The sequence below is a fragment of the Microtus pennsylvanicus genome, chromosome 19 (genome assembly GCF_037038515.1).
Source record: "Microtus pennsylvanicus isolate mMicPen1 chromosome 19, mMicPen1.hap1, whole genome shotgun sequence".
Taxonomy (NCBI): Eukaryota; Metazoa; Chordata; class Mammalia; order Rodentia; family Cricetidae; genus Microtus; species Microtus pennsylvanicus.
In genome coordinates, this window is record NC_134597.1 from 34,103,329 (window position 1) to 34,123,999 (window position 20,671).

General features: G+C 46.4%; 1 protein-coding gene across 5 annotated transcripts in view; it reads right to left on the bottom strand.

Annotated features, from left to right (window-relative positions):
* The window catches only part of Dennd11 (DENN domain containing 11), a 34,719-nt gene that overhangs the window by 6,095 nt on the left and 7,953 nt on the right, over positions 1–20,671 (bottom strand). For all 5 annotated transcript variants that reach the window (XR_012908533.1, XR_012908530.1, XR_012908532.1 and 2 more), the window contains exons 2-8: positions 15,772–15,871; positions 14,742–14,900; positions 9,034–9,187; positions 3,315–3,453; positions 1,940–2,071; positions 1,643–1,793; positions 842–910 (exon numbers count right to left, since the gene is read on the bottom strand). Coding sequence is in view for 1 of the 5 variants with exons in the window: in XM_075953680.1 (XP_075809795.1) it covers positions 842–910; positions 1,643–1,793; positions 1,940–2,071; positions 3,315–3,453; positions 9,034–9,187; positions 14,742–14,900; positions 15,772–15,871 (904 nt within the window). In the remaining 4 variants the exon portion in view is untranslated. The remainder of the gene's footprint in view (positions 1–841; positions 911–1,642; positions 1,794–1,939; positions 2,072–3,314; positions 3,454–9,033; positions 9,188–14,741; positions 14,901–15,771; positions 15,872–20,671) is intronic.

Genomic DNA, 20,671 nt, shown 5'->3' on the forward strand with positions numbered 1-20,671 from the left:
AGGGAGAGCTCAGAGGGGCTCGAGCAGGCACAGGGCAGTTCTGAAGCCAGCAGTGGAAAGGAGAGGCACGCTGCACTCACTGAGGATGGCAAGGCTCATAGCGCCTCTTTGGTGTTTGCCCCCTTTGGGAGGGTGTCTGCGGGAGCATTATACAGTAAGAAAAGGATTTCAGGGTCACAGCTGTACACATGCTGGGTGAGTAAACGAGCCCTGCTTTGGAGTCAGGGGCTTTCCACAGACGTAAGAAAATGGCTTGTCACACCCTGACAAGACACTCTGCCCAGACAGTGCGTGTGCATTAGGAAGTAGACTCAGAAACAAGACAGAGCTCCATGGAGATGCCCTCATCAAAGCTAAGGACCCTCCAGAGCATTTATTTCTACTTCAACCACATTCTGCTCTGATTCTGAAACAGGACTTCCTGGGGCTCTTTGAAAGCCAGCCCTTCCCATGTCTACCAGATCTGGAGAGGAAAGGTTACCCTCGATTCAAGGGTAGAATTTCCAGCTGACCTCGTAACACTCTTTCCAGAAGGTCAACAAATGAGAGGGCGGAGAGATGACAGCTATGTGGTGACATCCTGGATGCAAATGGTCAATCAGATGCATGCTCAGGGTCCCCGTTCTCTAGGACCTGTTCCTATCTCTTCGGCAACTCTGGGTTCACCCTGATAGGTGTGCAGGACTCTGGCTACCACTAAGGACCCAGCCCTGAGAGCCTGAGAATAAAGGACATCCGAAACTGTAGTGGGTTGCATGGGCTCAAACCAAGTTGTCTGTCCATAGAAGTTAGTACTGAAAGGATTCCCAGAGACCCACAGCTCCTGCCCAGGCCAACTCACAGCACAAAGAGGTCTTCTTCACAAGGGTTGTAGTCTCCTTCAACTTCCTGGGAGTACAGCAGCATCTGCCTGTTAGAGGGGAGAACACTATCAGGCTCTAGTGGCTGCTGCACCCAGTTACGTGATTGGCAGCAATCCAACATCAACAATGTCCCTATCTCCCAAGAAACAGCACCAGGCAGAGTTAGCGCCAGGCCAGAGACTAGGAAGAGAATGAGCTAAGCCTGGACTCAAACCCAGGATCTGTGGCCCGTTTTGCCACTGGAACCCCCTTAGGTGACTGTCTTGCCTGATTGTCCACTGGATGGGGATAATATATGCTAACCCTTTCTCTCCTAGGATAAACAGAATTGAGAGTTACATGGGACGGTGTGCATAGACAAGTTTCCTAATGGAACCATACCGTGCAGATGAACGGCTATTCCAAACATACATGGGCAAATCTAAACAAGGTCTTCCGGGGTGTTTCTAAAAGCTGGTGTTGTAACTGCTCCTTCATGGGATCTCAGAGTCTCAAGCCCACCAGAAACCACACATGAGTGTCTGCTACCCTGCAGCGAGGGTAGCATGTCAGCTTCCTAAAGCACCCCTTGATTTCTACCCCCTGCTCCCCATCCCCCGCTTTTAGGAATGCTCAAGGAAAGGGGTGGCGGTGTAGGCTTTGCACAGATTTCACAGAGCCATCCTGAACAGAATGGTGCTCCTGACTGCCCTGCAAACCTCTGGTCCTTTTAGCACAGCGCTGGCCTGGGCTGCACTGACTAGCACACACGGCATGTATATGGCGGACAGCTGTCTCACCTCTGCTCATTGAGCCGACGATACTTCTCCCTGTCTGCGCTGTTGATCTTCAGCAGGGGCTGCAGGTGGTCGTGGTGTGTCTTTACATTCTGGTTATCCACATAGACGTCGTACAGCTCCCTCTTTTCCTCAAATATCTTCTCTGTGGTGCCTGTGGAACCCAGGATTAATGAGGTAGCCCCAAGGGGGCACAGAGAAAGCCGCCCCAATCTGACTACAGAGCCAAGAGTCCAAGAGCCTATTTCTGAGAAGAAAGGGTTTGGACACAGGGAGAGGAGGGGAGGGCCCCATACTCACAGGCTACATAGGACACCTCTACTTCCAGGCTCTCAATGTCAGCCACATTCACATAGAAGAAAGGCTTCGATTCAGGGATGGTGCCTCCAATGCCAGGCAGTGAGACATTGGCCAGACAACAGCAGCAGTACACTGGAAGGGTGGGGACAACAGAAGTGAGGAATCTTCCCTTCTGATCCATCTCCCCCACTCAAGACCGAGTGCAGGTCAATACCTCCAAACAGCTGATCTACATGGGAACTGGTACATTCTGTGGTTTGTTCTTGTCAAACCCCACACTGAAGCTTGGCCCCCAGTGTAGTATTACTGAGAGATGCGGGATCTTTAAGATGGAATTACGTCAAAGAGGTGCCACGCTCATACAAGTTTTGGTGTCGTCTGACGACAGAGTCAGTGATCTCTAAAGCATGCTATAGAGTCGCTCTGCTCCTTCCCCCACACTACTCTTTCCTGCACCATCTCTTCCGCCAGGGGATCTTCAAAAGATGACTAGATGCCAGCATCGCTCTCTTGGACTTTCAGAACTAAAAGCCCAAACAAACCTCTTAGGAATTGACAGCCTCTTGTGTTTTGCTAGGGCAACGGGAAGTTGTCTCCGGAGCTGGGAGGGCCTGGTTTGTGCTACCTATCCTGTGACCAGGTGGCCTTGGGAAATCTGTGAGGGCCTCACTGCAGAACTGGATATCCTGAAGGTCTCATCAGCAATGTATCGTCAAACAGGTGTTTTCTGAATTTCTCTCACTGACCTGACTTAGACTTTGGTTCTGCTGGCCTTCCTCCTCCTCAATTCCCTCTGGAACCTTCCATGCTCTGGTCCTCCTCTCTCCATCATCTTCATTCACCGCTCCTTGCACTACCACTCGTCAGCCTCACACCTGACACCTTCATTCCTCACACTCTGTCCAGGGGATGCTGTCCATCCCAAAGATTCGGCTTTGTGTCCCTCTCAAACCTTCTTCTCAAGGCCAACTATTCCCCACAGGTCATGACCCAATCACACAAGTGCTTGTATACATCTCCCTGGAAATGTCTCAAGAAGTACACACCCAAATTTACTCCCCACCCCCATGCCTCGGTTCCCCATTTTGGTGGCCCCATCATCTTTGTGGTCCTAGACTCTTTCTCAACTACATCCCTGCATACTTCAGTCAACCCTGTCCAGTTTACCTCATATCTCTGCTTCAGCCCAGATATGAAGGTGAAACCTCATCTGTCCTCGCTGCCTCTAGACTCCACATTCTAAAATACAAATCTAACCAGAAGCCTTGACCCCACTGATTGGGCCCAAACTCTTCCTAACTTGCGCAGTAACTGAAGGACTAGGGCGTATGTACTGAATGTTTAGGAAGAGCCCCTCATTTGGGCTTCTCGTTACCTCTGTAGCACACGACGCCCACGGGTGGGGGAGAAAATATCAGAATGCGCTTTCGGAGTAAGGCAAACTTCCAAAGAATGAGGATCTGTTCTCCAAAGAACTTAATAAACTGAGACATGCAGCCAGCTGGGTGTGTGATCTGGAAACACACAAGGGCGAGTGGACAGCTTGTTAGAAGTGGTCACTGTGAAAGAGCCTTCCGAGAAATCCCCAAAAATTCAGAGAGAGTTGCTTCCACACTAAATGCTACCTGGTGCTTGATTCCTCTGACGTGTCAGCTCTCCCAACAGAATGAAGTCTGAATTTCAGAACTATAAACACTTTACTCTGGAGAGTAGTGCAGAGGAAACAGCTGGATTTTATTATTTGAAACTCAGCAGTTTGGAAGATGGAGAGATGGCTCAATGGCTCAGCGTGCTTAACGTACAGTCATGACAACAGGAGTTCAGATCACAGTATCACATAACAGACATCCCACAAGCACCTGCAGCTCCAGATACAAGGGATCCGAGCTCCCCTCTGGCCTGGGCACGCATGTGCCTGTATGTGCACATGGGCTTCGAATGCAGGCATTTTTTAAAGTATGAACTTTTAGAAACTTCACTTGAAGATATGTATGTATGCCTCAATGAGAACATTCAACACAAAACACTTAGCACTGCAATACAATGACGAGCAAACAGACTGCAACAGCAGGGACCTGGGGACTCTCCTGTGCACAGTCCAGTATCTGCAGCAGTTACAGTCAGGGAGGGTCCAACAGTCTCATGGCTACCTCTGGCATACTTCAACTCCAACCAGCTTCCTTGGAACGCTAACTGCAGGGGGCCACCCTACCTCGGAGCTACCTTCTGGAAGGACAGCTAGGGGCTCAGAGTGTCAGCTTGAGAACTGCGCTCCTGCCTTAGCTGTTTCCTAAAGGGAAGCCTGGGAGAGGGAGCCAATGTTTCCAGCCTGCGTTCCTAGCCTGTAAAACAGGGAGACCAGACGATGGGTTACCTCGGCCGGCTTAAGGACCACTGGAGACATAACATGAGTGACTTATAGCTAGGAACACCAAAGCACAGAAAACACCGGTGTCACCAGCAGAACAGAGGCGTCAAACCAGCGACCTGTGATAGCTCAGAAGGCCACTCTGATGCTTCCTTGTAGGTATAGCAGGCTCATCTGCCATAAGAAAGGCAGGCAGGCAGGCACAGTTCTGAAGACAGGCAGCTTCCCCAAAGTACACACGGAGCTGAAAGTCTGACAGCTGCAGGAATGGGGGGCGGCCAAGCCCTAAGCCAGCCCTGCTGCAGCCCCTGTACTACGCCGCCACTGGTCCTCAATCTACAGAGCTCCGATGGGGCTACCTGGGAGGGAAATTTTCCTTTCCAAAGCAACCTACAACCTCTACCCTGATATCATTCACCAGCTCCTTGTTGCAAGCAAGGCCACCGTCCACTGTGCAAGCGTGCTGTGACTCTTAGCCTACTTCCTGTGCCCTTTTTTCAATCATCAGGGAGAGGAGCCCTCGTGGGCCAAGGCTGGTCAGATCTCTCCAGTCACTGCCTTCTATCGAGTCAAATGGCAGCCACACAGAAAGGGAGCTCAAACACAATCCTTTCTTGCCCTGCCTTCCTTCTGCCATCTTTAGGCCCTTGACATGAATGTGCTTGCGCTGCATAGAGACCTGCCGGGGACTGCGCAAATATGTCCTAGGATAAATGGTTCTAAATTCTCATCTCATTTATTCGTTCATTCATAGATACCCATATCCACTAACTTGAGAAGTATCTTCTAAGTGATTACTTTGTGCCAAATCACTAAGCTATTTTCAACAATGAATAAAGACACCCAGACCCTGAATTTGACAGTTACCTAATGAGCAGAGCAAGTAAAAAAGCAACCATAATATAGCCTGAGGTGACAGGACAAGGACAGTGACTGTTGGGGGCAAATGGGAAGGCGCTTGATTGCGTTCTGAAAGACGGAGAAGGCTTCCTGAAGTAAGTGGAGTCTAAGCGTCAACATAGGGAACGAATCTGCAGGACACTCTTCTGGCTGAAGGATGAGTGTATATAAAGCTGTGGGGCCGAGGGAATGTTAGTGCTTCAGGTCCCACACGCAGACCGCCCCAGGTGTCCTCCCTCTTCTGAGGTCAGTTGCAGATCCCGTCCCTTCTTCGCTGCGCCCCACTCAGGTGCACAATGACACAGGTGCTTCTCTTACTTGGATTTAAATGTCTACAATTTCTCAGCTTGTTTCTCAGGGGCTTCTGCAGAAAATAAAGTTTCCTTTTGAACATGTTTATGATCTTCCATAAAAAGCAAATGTAGTTATAATATATATGGTCAGTATCCATGGAGAGCTGCTCCCCAGGACCCATTCCCAGGTAGCAAATCCTGTGGATCGTGATCTCTTAAATGAAATAATACTAGTATGTAGCAAACACACTTCTTCCCACAGACTTCAAATCACCTCTAAGTTATTGACATACCTAATGCCCTACAAATGCTATATGTGGTGGTTTGAAGAAAATGGCCCTCAAAGGGGGTGACACTATTAGGAGGTGTGGCTTTGCTGAGGTAGATATGGCCTCGTTGGAGGAAATGTTGTCACTGTGGAGGTTGGCTTTGAGGTCTCATATATGCTCAAGATACCCCCCCCCCCGCAGTGTTACAGACTTACTTCCTGTTGCATACAAGATGTAGAACCCTCAGCTACTTCTCCAGCATCAAGTCTGTCTGCACGCCGCCCATGTCCTGCCATGATGATGACGGACTGAACCTCTTGACACTGTGAGTGAGTCACCTCAACTAAATGTTTTCCTTTATAAGAGTTGCCGTGGTCGTGGTGTCTCTTCACAGCAACAGAAACCCGAACTAAGACACCATGTAATCACTGTGCAGCACTGTCTGCAGAATCATGAGGAAAAAAGCCTGTGTATGTTCAGTACGGATGTGTTGCTTGGCTCTGGAGACAGAACCACTTCCAGTCCCATCCTTTTGCCCAAGCCCTTTCTGCATTATAAACAGAAGCACTGCCCTCCCTGACTCTCTGCACTTCGCCTTGCTCTCCGGCCACATAGGCATCACGATGTATATATTCATACATACATATGTATGTGTTCATTCATGTTTTTCTGTCTTCACGGAAAATACACAGAATATGTACATGATGGTTTTACCTGAGACTGAGTTTTCAACAAAGTGTGATCATAGTCGTACAATGTTCTGCCCTTGCTACCCTCACATAAAATAGACCTGGCAGACCTTTCCTGCATCAGCTGCGTTCTGATTCATTCTTCATAATGGCTGTTTACTACACGGACATTCTAGCTGCCTACTACTTGAACAGTGGTGAATTACACAGTCATATGTACACACACACATATAAAATTCTGGTGTTTTCATATCTAAAGGGCACACTCTAACAGTCACATAGTGGCCCAGGGTTGGGGCTGCAACCTGAGGCCTTGGTGGTGTCTGGCAGCCACGCGACTGCCAGACCATTCCCACCTGAGTGGGACCCTAGAACCAGGATTGTCCGGACCCAGGCTGCTGCCATGGACCATGTCTGGGTCTGTGGTCCAGCAGCAGCTGGAATCTATGTTGATGCCTGTGGCCAGTGTCACACCAGGAGGCCTTAGGAACCATGCAAGATAAAATCAGAGGGCTATGCTGAGCTGGCCTCGCCCTTCACTGCCCTGGGAAAGCTGCCCTTGCCTCTTGCTGGTCACTACAGTAAAAGTAGGCCCCTGGACTCTGGAGGATCCCCACCCCTCACTACAAGCGAGGATGAACCTACCCTGAGGACATGCATGTAGGGGAGCTGACTCCAACCCCACACCCGAGGTGGGTGCCCCCCGTGGCTCAATCTGACCTGCCTGGCTAACACCCAGACCCGCAATTAGACCTTGGGTTGACTCACCCTAGCATCTACCCTACCTGGGACCTGCTGGAGCTCATGAAGGGACTGGTCCTGTGGAACAATACCCACAAGATCACCAAGACTCGGGATGGCCACAGGATTTACCAGAAGAGCTCTGGTGAGGAACCAAGGAGGATGGTGCTCCAAAAACAAGGGGCCTTGCACCAGACCAGTGACTTACTGCAGCGAACATCTGCCGGTCAAGCTGATAGGACAAAGGGGTACACTATATGACACAGCAACTCCCCCAGTGCCATCAGGACAGGTGAAGAGGTGACGGAGAGGCAGGAGAGGAAAAGCAGAGGTTTTTCTGTTCCTCATGTGCTTTTTGTTCTGTTTTGGTTTACTGGGGGTTTTCTGTTCTTGTTTTTGTTTGCTTGCTTACTTCGTTTTGTTTTCTTTTGTATGGGGGGTGCAGTAGAGATGAGGAAGGAATATGGGGGGGGCAGGAGGTAAACAGAATTGAGGTAAATGATGTGAAATCCCCAAAGATTCAATAAAAAAGTTAAAAGAAAAAAAGAAAAGGAAACCTGATTCTGTCAACTCCCGTATGAACTTAGAAAAATGGGTATTTGCCCAGTTGGGCCCTGTGCTGAGAGTTCAAGCCTGGCTGAAGCCTTACCTGAAGTCTCTCATAGCAGATTCTAAACTGGGGATTCAGCTAAGCCAGGACTGGAGCTCTTATTCACAGAAACTGTGGGATCACATACATGCACTACTTCAAGCTTTTAACCTTGGGTGGTTTGTTAGGCAGAAATAGCTGGGCAATACAGGGTAGCAACTGTGGCGAGTTTACAAATATAGGGGAGGAGCTACTGTGTCCTCTGCTTGCTCCTTCAGTCTTCAGACCCCTCCACTACTGAGCTCCTGTCTTGAATTAGTTTTAGATACCTAGCATACTCTTCTTGGTTTGCTGATAAAATCTTACTTATTTCATTTTTTTTCCTTATGGCTAAATGACATAAAAAGTCAATCTCATTTAAGTAATTTGCTCTTGGCCCATGAGCCATGTCTTTGTTTTCTGGTCCAAATCTCTGGAAAAGCAGTGAAGGAGGTAGGGAGTGAACACGGGCTTTGACAGTCCTGTGTTTCAATTTTGTCAGTCTCCTAGCTATAAAGGCCTACAGCAAGTCAGTGAACCATTCAATTGCTTTAAACAAACAACAAGGATAAAAAACAAACAACAAAAAGAGAACACTTTTCTTTAAACCTTGCTTTAAAAGAATGTTGCAACAGGCATTGATAAATTAATTTCTTTGAAAGAGGAGTCCTGAGTTTTACTGAAATATCTTGTGCCCAGCCACAGGAGAAGGAGAAGGAAGAGACAACAGAAATTCATATTCTTAGACGCTTTTGTATCTTCTCAACACCTGCTGCACGGTCGACTTTCTTGTTAACATTAAACAAACATGCTAGTACAAGTGCAAAGGATGCGACAGAATTTCCAAATAAAATAATGTCAAAATAACACAGCTAAGAAATACCTTGTCTGCTCATCAAACTCTTCATCTTTAGTTCGAATGTTTGGCTAGATTAATAGCAGAAGCAACCGACACAATCAAAAGCATCCTGCATCCCAGGAGATCGCCCCTTGTGACCCAGTGTATGTGGATTTGTGCTATGATTATAGAAGGCTCCAGACGCCATATTGCTTAAGGCAATTTGCCTTCTGTTTTCAATGAGCCCAAACGCTTACATTTAACCCAGTTCTACCAAAAGCACTATTCTGCACGAGAATAACTTCCTTATCATTTAAAAACTAATCTACCATGACTATCCCCAGATATGAGAGAATGACCAGCCTCACCTTCATCTCGGGGTACATGTAGCGGTGGATGGAAGGCAGCCAGTAGACGGGTGGCAGGCTGCCGCCCCTTCCAGGGCCGGCGTGGAGCACCCCTTTCTTGTCTTCATAGAATGCGGCCAGATGAGAGTAGTGTCCCGGCATCTCCAGCTGGTGTCTGTGGAGCACACACACACACAGTGAGCTGAGCGGCGCTGCCCAGCACAACTGTGAATCTCCACCCAGAGAGCTAAAGGCCCAGACGTACTCCGGAGGTCGGCACCTGGACGCTCCCTTCAAGTCATCTTTGTGAAAAATGCACACATGGGGCCTGAAACTCCCCAGTGGCACCATGTAAAATGTTCAGAACGGACAGGCAGGGCCAAGTGTTGATTTTCTTAAGCAAGCTATGCTGCTGGTCACCTGTGCTTCTCCAAGAACCTGGAAGGCCACACACGTCCTGCCTACAGCTGCTCTGCTTTGTGTAGAATGTGAGCGTACTTGTGCTTGGTGCTGGTGGAAAGGAACAGGGAGAAGCTGAGTCCATAGTGTCTCAGAGAAAGGAAAAGCTATGACTGAAGGCCACTGGGGGCTCACACTTTCATATCAAATAATAATGTAAATGAATCAGAAACACACACACACACACCCTGCACTCCCCTCTGACACACCCTGTGCTCAGGCCAACAGTCTTGTTAGCTGATCCTTAGATCAAGAAAATATCATTGAGGTCCTAGATCATTTGGACAACACAGAATCCTGCCTCCAAACCAAGGCATTATGATTAATAGAAATATTAGAAGCTGATTCTTGTTCCCTCCCCAGAGATATGCTGGAATCTCAGGCCTTTACCTGAGTACCTATATCTCAATACTTATATTGGCTTTATTGGGATGATTTGCACAGAGGCAATTAGGTTAAACCAAGGTATTTTTCAAGGAAACCCCAATTCAGTGTGACTTAAAAGGGGGAATTCATATACACTCACAGGCCTGGGGTAGCTATATGAAGATGAAGGTAGACATTGGGGATGCAGATGCCAAGTTACCCAGAGACCGCCAGCAAAGCACAGAGCTGGGGGAGACGCGGAACCAACAGCGGTAACACTGATGACGCCGGAGCTATGCGACAGGAAGTCTCTTTCTTCTAAGGCACCCCATTACAGATGCTGTTAGACTGTCCCAGCAAATTAACACAAGGATGAATAAAAAGTCCTCTCAACCCTGGTTTATTTTCCAGCGACCACTGAACAATGAAAAAGAAGCTTCGGGGAGAAAAAGGAGCACCACCGATGACAGCTGGAACAACACTGATTACAAACAGGCAGTTCCTGCTCCTCCCGTCCACCAACCTGCCATCACCTATGCCGGGCGTAGTAACTCAAGCTGCTCAGAGGAAGATGTCCAATGAAAAAGTAGTAGCAGATGCTTTTGTCACCCCTCAGAGTGACTTCCAGCACTCAATGGCAAGATAATGGCAGAGACCTTGTGCAGAAGTTTGTATTGAGAGCAGTAACATCCGTCATCATTGTGCTTAAAAAAGATGTTGCTGCTGGGCATGGTGGCGCACGCCTCTGATTCCAGCACTCAGGAGGCAAAGGCAGGAGGATCTCTGTGAGTTCCAGGCCAGCCTGGTCTACAGAGGCAATTCCCAGACAGCCAAAGCTGTTACACAAGGAAACCCTGTCTCAAACAAACAAACAAAAAGTGTGTGCGTGTGTGTGTGTGTGTGTGTGTGTGTTATTAGCTGTGACAGTGTATACCTATAATCCAAGAACAGGCTGAGCAGGCGAATCATAACTTCAAGGTTAGCCTAAATTAAACAATGGGCCCTTGTCTCCTCCCAAAGAAAAGTTTAGAAAATAATTACTAAGAATAAGCACCTCACTCTAATTTTAGGGGTCCGAAAAGCTTTGCTTTGGGAGGCGGCCATGTTCTAGCAGCGATGAACCAGCATGAGGGCACTCACAGCAACTGCTGTAACTCACAGACACGTTCCTGGGCTGGACAGGAAATCCTTGGTGGCTAAGGTCTGGCTAGTTGTTCTGAGAAGGCAGCGGGGTGCCAGCTGGAATGTGTTCAAATGTGTGAAGTTCAAATGTGTTTGAGTTAAGATCCATTTTCCCTTAACAGCCCACGAAAAATCTATATACTCAGTCTTCAAAGAAGTAACTTATCCACAGTAATTTAAATAAGGCACCTTCATTTTGTTTGCTGATTTGCTACTCAGTTGCTGGTCTTTACTCTTTGACCACAGTCAATGCTGTAGCTGGACCAAGAGCCTCCAGAAAAAGTCAGCACTGTGAGGCTTCTAGACAGGAAGCTAAGGGCAAGGCCATCGAGATGGCTCAGCAGGTAAAAGTCCTTTTCATCAAGCCTGATCTCACTCCCCCATACAAAAATAAACATTAGATGTGAAACGAAAACAGCTAATCAGGACTCTGCCCTTGACAGCCTAAGGTATCACTGCCTTAACATGGCAGTAACAGAAAATGTAGAAGAGAACACAGAGGCCCAGGCATAAACGGAAATCCAGAGAGAAATGCTATCCAACCGTTGTGTGGAAGCCTCAGAGTTTAAACATCACTGTGGGTTTTGTAATAGATCAACAAACCACAACACCGAAGGTACTAGAGCCACAGAGTGCCAGAAGACAAGGTGGCTTCTCAAAGCTGGAGACGATGATGTTCAATACGGGCAGGTAAATTTAAAAACCTCCACACCGAAGGTACTAGAGCCACAGAGTGCCAGAAGACAAGGTGGATTTTCAAAGCTGGAGACGATGATGTTCAATAAGGGCAGGTAAATTTAAAAACCTCCACACCGAAGGTACTAGAGCCACAGAGTGCCAGAAGACAAGGTGGCTTCTCAAAGCTGGAGACGATGATGTTCAATACGGGCAGGTAAATTTAAAAACTACCACACCGAAGCACATACCATGCCACCCATGGAAACTGTGTGACAGTCCTGTCAATGGCGGGGACAAATGACGGAGCACCAAGGATTCCCCTGCAGGAGCAGCCAGGCTGGGTTCTCTTTAGGCCCACAGCCCACTGCACTGATGGGGCACATGCTGTGCAGATGCTCAGGACAGAGACCCTTGCTGTCCCCTACCGTACTCTGCACTAATTCATCCACTGAGTCTCAGAGATGCTCTGCCAGCGACCTCACTTTGTCGTCTGGACCAGTCTGTCAGTGGGCTCTATAGATACAGAACCATCAGGCATTCCCATTCACTGCTGGTTCGGGGGGAAAGTACCACCACTGTTCTGACCCAACGACTCCGTTTCTAGGAAATTCGTGTGCAAAAGATAAACCATCTTAAAGCTCAATACAATGGAATGGTTAAATAAATCAGGAGTTGCCTGTTCTGCCACGCTGTGAAGCTACCCAGACCGTGTGTTCAATAGTATAAGCAGAGATCAGAGGTCAACCTTAGGTATGGTTTCTGAGGACTCTTTTTTTTTTTCAGCCAAGGTCTCTCACTAGTTCAGAATTTGCTTGGTAGACTAGGATGGCTGGCCAGTGAGCCCTAGGGATCCACCTCTCCACCTCCCCAGTGCTGGAATTACAAACATGCCCCACCACATCTGGGCTTTTTCTCTTACATGGGTTGTGGTGATTGAATTCAGATATGTAATAACTATAGCTAAAATATTAGTAAGTAAGCCTGGGACATCGGAAGTCAGAGTCAATTTAAATGAAGATTAGGCAGTGCAGAAATGAAGTCTAGTTAACCTACACAGAAGTTACTGTCCCATCTAGACCTGACTCCTCTTTCCTTGTGCCCTGTTATCAAAGTCTCGTCTCTGTTCTAGTCTTCCTGAATCAGCAAGGGAAAACGATGGGGAAGCCTCCAGTGTGCCCCCCGAGAGCTCCTCTACTGCCGAATGAGAAGGGGAAACACAAACATGGCACATGCTTTCTCTTGTGTGATCTATATCTGTAATCATGCGAACGGATCAATTTTAAAAGACATGCGGAACTAACAGTGGTAATAGGGCTGTTGGGTGGATATGGTAACTGAGGAAAGTCTACAGTTTATGACACTGGCAGAGACTTCTTCCTTTAGCATACAGAGCCTCCACATTTTAGATGACTTCACCCTTTCGGGAACGACATGTCCTCAGACTTCCTACAGCTGGGTTTGGCCAGCAGCCAACAACTAGCCTACGGAATGTGCACAGAAGTGATGTGTTCAAGTTGAGATTTTTGCATAAGTCTCTCTGCTTCTTGGTTGAAATGTCACAGGATAGCAATGAGTCACTTTCCACCATCGTGCTAGGAGACAGGTGAGACGGAAGGACCGTCTTCCAGGCGCCATCCACGCTGAGACCCTTCTCTCCATCTGGTCTGGGAAAGCTGTGCTAGAAAGGTGGGCTTCTGACTTGTCTGAACAGCTATATGTTGGGGTCTCTTTTTTGTTACAGTAACTTAGCTTCTATTTTTGCTAAAGCAGAAGTTGGTACCCAGAAAATGAGTTGCTATAGAATCAAAACCATTGGCTTAAGAGCTGAGAAGAGAGTGATTTTTTTTTTTAATTGCTGTTCAGAAAAGCTGATTTAGATCTCGTGAGGCTGGGAAAACCAACTTCTTTGTACTAAAAAGCACTTGAGAGTCTTGCTCACTCCAAAGTACTCAGGCAGATGTGGGGAGGGGCGGGGAAGAGTCAGACTCTAAGGATAAAATGTGAGATACAGGGAGTTACCATGAAAATGAAAGAAAGAAGGACGGACTAGCTTAGATCCCATCAACTGAAACCATGACCCAGGGGAGCTGTAGAGGTGGCTCAGTGGTTAAGAGCAACTGCTGCGCAATCATGAGGACTGCAGTTTATAAGCCATTAACCATATAAAAAGCCTGGATTCTATACGACTGCAAATTAAACGGCCAGTCTGGGCTACGAAGCAGGATTCTAACTCAAAATGAGTAAATGAATGAATGAGTAAATAATGCATAAAATGAAATAGTTTATAGTATCTATGCTAAGTACACATACACACACACACTATACATACACACACTAATATATGCTGTATGTGTGACAAATAAGGTCTTGCTATATTGCTAGTAATGTAAACTGAAAGCCTTTATTTCCTGGGCCACTCTGCCCACTTGTCAAGCATATTTTATCAAAGCACAAATATACATATAAGAAAAGAGATTAAAATTTTAATGGTGCTTCCAAGAGTAGACTAGAGATAACATCCTCCAGCATTGTTTGATGTTCAATTAGGTTATCTGCATTATGCAATATATGTGTGTGTGTGTGTGTGTGTATGTATATATAGAAAGTAACTAATAATTTTTCTTCTGCTGCTATATATTCTTTTATTACTCCAAATATTAAGTAATTTGACATAAAACACTTTATATTTATGTTCTACCTGCCTACCTGGGAAAACGGTAAGTATAGCAGCTGAGTATAAACAAAGATCACGTTCATGTCTGATTAAAACAATGTCATTAAAATTGATGAGAGTATTAATAAAAACTGAAAGCAAGTATCTTCCCCAGCTTTCATTTTAGGATAAAGAATTATTTTATAATAATTTGCTGTAAGAAAGAAAGGAGCATCAACTGAGGCTTGGCCCAGGGCCACAGATGCTATAGGAAAGACACCTGTGGTCCTGGGCCCCAGCCTCCGCATCCAGGGACTCAATGCACAGGCACCAGCTTGCTGATCCTGCTGTTTCCCGCAACAGATAAAAGCCCCGTACAGAAGCCACTTACCGAACCTGGTTCTCCAGGAAGTGCATGTAGCGGTACAGCAGGGTGTAGGATGGAGAGAGGATACCCACAGACTTCATCCGTGCGCCACGCTCCAGCTCGCTCTCCACGGGCATGTTGGCAAAGCAGGCCAGGCCAAAGAAGGGCCCCTTTCGAAAATAGCTGAAATAGACCAAATATGTACTGTGGCTCCAGCTTAGGAAAAGGACATACTTTTTGCTTTTCTCCTTTGTAATGCAATCTTGGTGCAAACAGCTACGTTCAGAGCTCCAAATAACAAAGTTTGGCCATAAAAGAAGTCATTCAGTGTCCCAGAGAGCAGTCAAGGCTCTAAGACTCTAGAACTTGCCATCCCAGAGTCAAGGGTTAGAGATAGCATGTGGTCTCTACAGGCGTGAGGCTCAAATGCTCACCCTGGTATCCTCTCTGGCACAACTAACAGCTTCAAGGGGAGAACCAGGACCAACGCTAACCTCCAGGTGCCTTTGAAACGCAGTCTGTTCTCTCAGAACAAACCCTGACGCACTCAGTTCCTTGGCTTCTGACAGTTCCAGTGAGGCTGACGCTTTACTTCCTTCCCTTTATATGCTTGGATCAGCCATGGTTCCAGTCCAATGCAGAGATTAAAGCTACAAATTATCCTTAAAGCATATCCATTGGCTTCTCGCAAAATTCACAATGTGCCATTTGCACAGCACTAAAAACTGGCCCGCTTAAAGCTAGTACTCCAAGTTTATGACACAGATGTCTTAGGTTAACCCACACTAAACTGAAACTCCTCTACTACACTGAAACCAAAATCCTCCACAAGGGCCACATAATCATGCAGTAATAGCAGAACCTCTACTGTAGGTGCTGTAGGCTTGGGAGCGTCGGACCCGTTGCAAGCTTGAGAGATGAAACCCTGTTTGCTGGGAAACCAGATAAACACAATACACACATACACTGCCTGAAGACACCTCGTGATGACATGCTCTGGGGAGCGTGAAAGAGGAGGCGTCAACCCGAGCAAGATGGGTTCAGAAGTACTCACATGAAATCAGACTGAACTTTGTGGGACCCACTGGCCATAGACTTGAACTCGACACCTTCAAGGTCAATGTCTTGTGGTAAGCACCATTCTACCATGTTTCCTGCAGAAACAGGGGGGTCAGGTTAAAACAAACAAAAATCACTCCGCGAAAGAGCACAGCACAGCACAGCACAGCGCAGCGCACACTGCTTCTCGGAAATGCGCTGTTTGACCAGACGGGTCCAGAACCAGGAGGCTCATCTCATCCATGTCCTGATGAATTACACCAGGGGGCCAGGAGGGGACAATGGAGGGACCCCATCTCTCCTTAAAGTCAGTATCCTTTGAGTGACTCCCTGTGGCTGTGCCACTCCCAAACCTTCCTCTTATGGCTCTAAGTATAGGGAGATTTTACTTATTTAACTTTATGCTCCCATTTCTCCATCCTATATTCTTACCTTGATCTCTTGAGATATTGTTTTTAATCTTACAATCTATAGCCACTAATATCTGACCGCAACCCGAAAAAACCCTCAATTCTCACTGACCACCTTGTGATGTTTGCTAATTCCTCAAAACGCCTCTCTTTCTCCCGATTTCCCTGATAAAATACAATTCTGGATCTTTTCCTACTTCTCTGAGCAGTGTAGCAAATACCACCTCCTTCTCATCTCTTCCCAGATGTGATCTTCAAGATCAACTATCAAGTCTTCACTTCAGGAATTTTGGGGCTCTGTCACTCATAACTAATTTCTGGGTTTCTACTAAGCTAGGTGTTGGGAACATGAAGAAGGCATAATCCCTGACCACAAAGAGATGAGAGTCTAATGGTTAAAAGGTGACAGAGAAAAGGACCAGCAGTTACAGCTCCGTTGGACGATTGCTATGACAGAAGGCACAAAGGTAGAAACCAGCAACAATCATCCTCCAAAGGCACAATCAGCCACGTAAGCTACAGGCAGAGAGAACAACGTAGAATCATCTGTCCTGTTTTTGCATATTCAAAACTTCCCAAAGTCAAAGAATAAGTAACTTGTAAGATTTCATTTTTGAGCAAACTGATTAGCCTTCCAAGTCCAAGTTTTCTAGGCTTTAAAAACACCATCAACTATCTTAGCCACCACCACTTTCAGATAATTGTTTGGATCATCAGAGAACACAATCTAGTTGCAAGCCACTGCAGACAGCACAGGGAATCACCCAGTCCCACACTCAATAGCCCAAGGCACTTTCAAATAATAAATTTTGGAGAAAAGAATCACAATTATATCCAACTAATGAATTCACTGAAAACAAAAAAGCACGAAAAGAAGGGAATTAAAATTCCATAAAACAGAAAAAGGTTAAAATGACATTCTGTTAATTGGGTTAAAGACAAGAAAACATGTTCATAGGGAATGTTAAGTTTGAGAGTAAAGGTAAGTTTCCTAAGCATCAAGCTTCCCCATATCCCTGTATTCTCTCCCTTATTATGCACGAACATCCATCTAAAACCTAAGGGACCCAACCTAGGGTCTTGTGCATATCAGACACAGCTGAGCTACATCCCTAGGCTCTACCCTACTCTTTATGGGGTTCACCTAATAAAAAGTTTATTTTTCTCAACTCATAACTACTTATAACTTGAGGAAACTTAACTTAAACTTTGTACTGACGCCTAGTATTAAGTATAAATTACACAACACATTAAGTTTTCCCAAAGAGAGCATTCCTGCTCAGGCAGGAAAGGAAGGTCAAGCGGCATTAAGAAGGTTATGTCTGCATCAGAGCACCCCTGGAGAGCCCTCCATCCACATCCATCCTCGTACAGGTAACTACAGCTCTGAATCAGCCCTTTTCAAATTTTATAAAAGCAACCAGTATGTCTTTTGCTCATTTTTTGTTCACCTATGGTGATAAGAATGATGTGTCCACATACCGCTTCTATCATTTGGGCGAGGCACTTTATCTCTAAACTATGATGCCCAGTTAGGTTAGTGCCCATTGAAAGCTATGACAGCTAACACGACTGGAACAATTCTATCGCTGCATGTGGAGAGTGCCTGCGCTGGCTTCTGAAGGCTCTTACCTGAGCAGGCTGAACTACGTGGCTCAGACTTCCACTAAACCTGTTTCCAGTTGACAGCTGAAGGTGGATGTGATGGACAAACTGGAAGGTTGGTGCTGGGGCATCGAGCTGTCTACCTGCAGGGCTGCTCATCCTCACCTCCTAAGGTGGGAACAGCAGCCAGGCCTGCTGATGCTACCGATACCTGAGCACAAACAACATCAACTTCTATTTCTTTAAGATTTATTTATTTGTTGTATAAGTGGTCTAACTGTATTAGATGCTTTATGCCACAATCCGGCATTATAGATGGTTGTGAGCCACCATATGGCTGGGAATTGAACCCCGGTCCTCTGTAAGGGCAGTCAGTGCTCTTAACTGCTGAGCCATCTCTCCAGTCCCAGATATCAACTTCTCTTATAGGATACCCACATCACCAACACTGGCCAAGCATGGTAGCCCACGCCTTTAATCTTAGCACTTGGCAGGCAGATCTCTGAGTATAAGGTTAAATTCCAGGCCAGTCAGGGCTACATAGTGAGAGCAGTAACAAGCTGGGCTAGGCCCCCGTCCACTCCCATGAGTCCTATCTGCCTCCTTCTTCCCAAGATCACTGTCCTCCTTCACGTCCATGTCATCAGACACTAAACTCCATGCAGACAGCAGCCTTTCACAGACTGGCAAATTCGCCCCCACATTACATAAGATCTGGTCCCTGTGGCAATCCTTCTATACATGACGTAGCTGTTCTTTTTCTGACTGAGTCTCGACTGACACAATTCCCACACACCCCTGTTGTTTCACTGAGAAACCTTTGGGAATCCCAAAGCTAATGTGAACATGTTTTCTCAAAGAAAAATAAAGTATGGTGTGAAACACTTTTATGGCCAGATTTTTTAAGTTGAACAAAGACCACCATGTATTTTTTTTTATTATTATTATAGACCTTCACTGAGCAAAAAGATCGATAGTGCTTAATGTTTTCCAAAATCACTGACAATACATCTGGGCTTTATTTGCGGTTGTCTGTTTGGTGGAATTTTGATACAGGGACTCACACTCTAGCTTAAACTGACCAGGAACTCGCTGTGTAGGCCAATTCTCTTCCTCAGTCCAAGGACTAGAATTACAGGCATGAATCAATATGCCTCGCAATAATTGCATTTTTATGGACCATTTTCAGGGACTAATTTTACTGAAAGTCCCTTCGGTGCTTTTAGGCCTGCTGGTATAACAGGTACTGCAAGCTGCCCCTCCATATCCATTCTCAAACCCTGCTATTTTTAGCTCGGTACAAGGACTCCCAATGAAGACTGTTTCTCAGCCCTTCCTGCACATAGGTGTGGGATACAGACAGAAGTGAGACGCATAGCTTCCAAAATGTGCCCGAAAGGGAAGGAACACGCTGCCCTTTCCTCTCATGCTTCCTAGCATGGGATGCGGGTGATGTCATGATATGAGGAACAACAAAGCTATAAACCGACATGAACCCAGGTCCCTGGGTGGCTCCATAGGTCTGAGCTGATTCTTTAATCTTTGGCAAGCTAAGACATACGTGACAAAGGAATGGATCCTATCTTGATTAGACCACAGCTATTGGATGCCTGGTATTCATGAGCAAGGCCATATTCGACTTAATACAGCTGCCCTAAAGAATAATGTCGCCATTCTTCAGCCTGGTTTTTCAAGGTCCTCTCTACTGCAGCTCTGTGCCTGGCCAAAGCAAGGAGGGGAGGAGGACATCCTGCCTGTTGCATCCTTTGCTTTTAGAGGAAGGCAAGCCCTTCTGGGTTAGGAGCAAGGTACATCAGAAGCAGCTAAGTGGATCGTGGACATAGCAGAGGTTCGGAACACCGCTCTGGGCAGAGCTCATTTCTGCTGATATGCTCCTTGAAGGAAAGAAAAACAAGCTGCAACTCGTATTGCTCCTCTAGACTATTATGCCTTAGATGCCGGTCTCTCTGCTAATCTGTAGACTCTGAAAGGCCAGAGAGGAGGACTTTGGCTTGATTTTTTTTTTCACATCCCAACACAGCTCAGTGCCTAGGACAAGAGAGGAAGGGCAATAAAACCAAAACAAATGGAACAATACAGCTTTATTAGGAACAAGCATGTCTTTTAAACAGCTAATTGATGAATCAGTGGTAATTACCCTGGGAATGGAAATGACATTGTGGTTATACAGGAAAACCGCCTTACTCTGAGGAAGCGCATTCTTAATTATTTAGAAGTGAGATATAAACATCACTGCAACTTATTTTCAAATAGTTCAGACTGGGGCGGGGGTAATATTTAAATCCACATGAAATCAATGCCATTTACAATGCCTGCTAAATCTGGGTCAGTGCTGATTAGGGAACAATTTGAACACAAAGAATTTCTTATTTTCTATTACAGAGTCAATGCAATCCCAATTTTTAAAAAGGAGCCCAGTTAGTCACTTAATAAATAATGAGAAATTAATTCTAAAGTTCTGGGCAGGTGAGATGGCCCAGTGGGTAAAGGTGCGTGAACAGAACCTCTGAAACTAGGAACAAAAGCCAGACTTACTTACCTGTTTCTGTCAGGTATCTTACAGCAGAGGGACAAGTAACCACTAACTCGGGGGCTGATGACAGACATCTTCAAATTATTTTTCACATGATTTCAGCCACGAGAAACACCAGACAATGCAGAAGACTCAAGCCACGGAGAAATGCGCAATGCTCTTCCTTCTCCCAGCTCTGTCTGGTGTGTGCTGGGAACCATCACCACCCACGAGTGTCACAACTTTCCATCCGAGCTCAGGTAGCCCTCGTCCTGTTTCACAGTCCCCCTGCCCAGCCCTCCAACACTCGCCTCCTGAGGCAAACTACAGGCTTCTCTGAGAGCGTC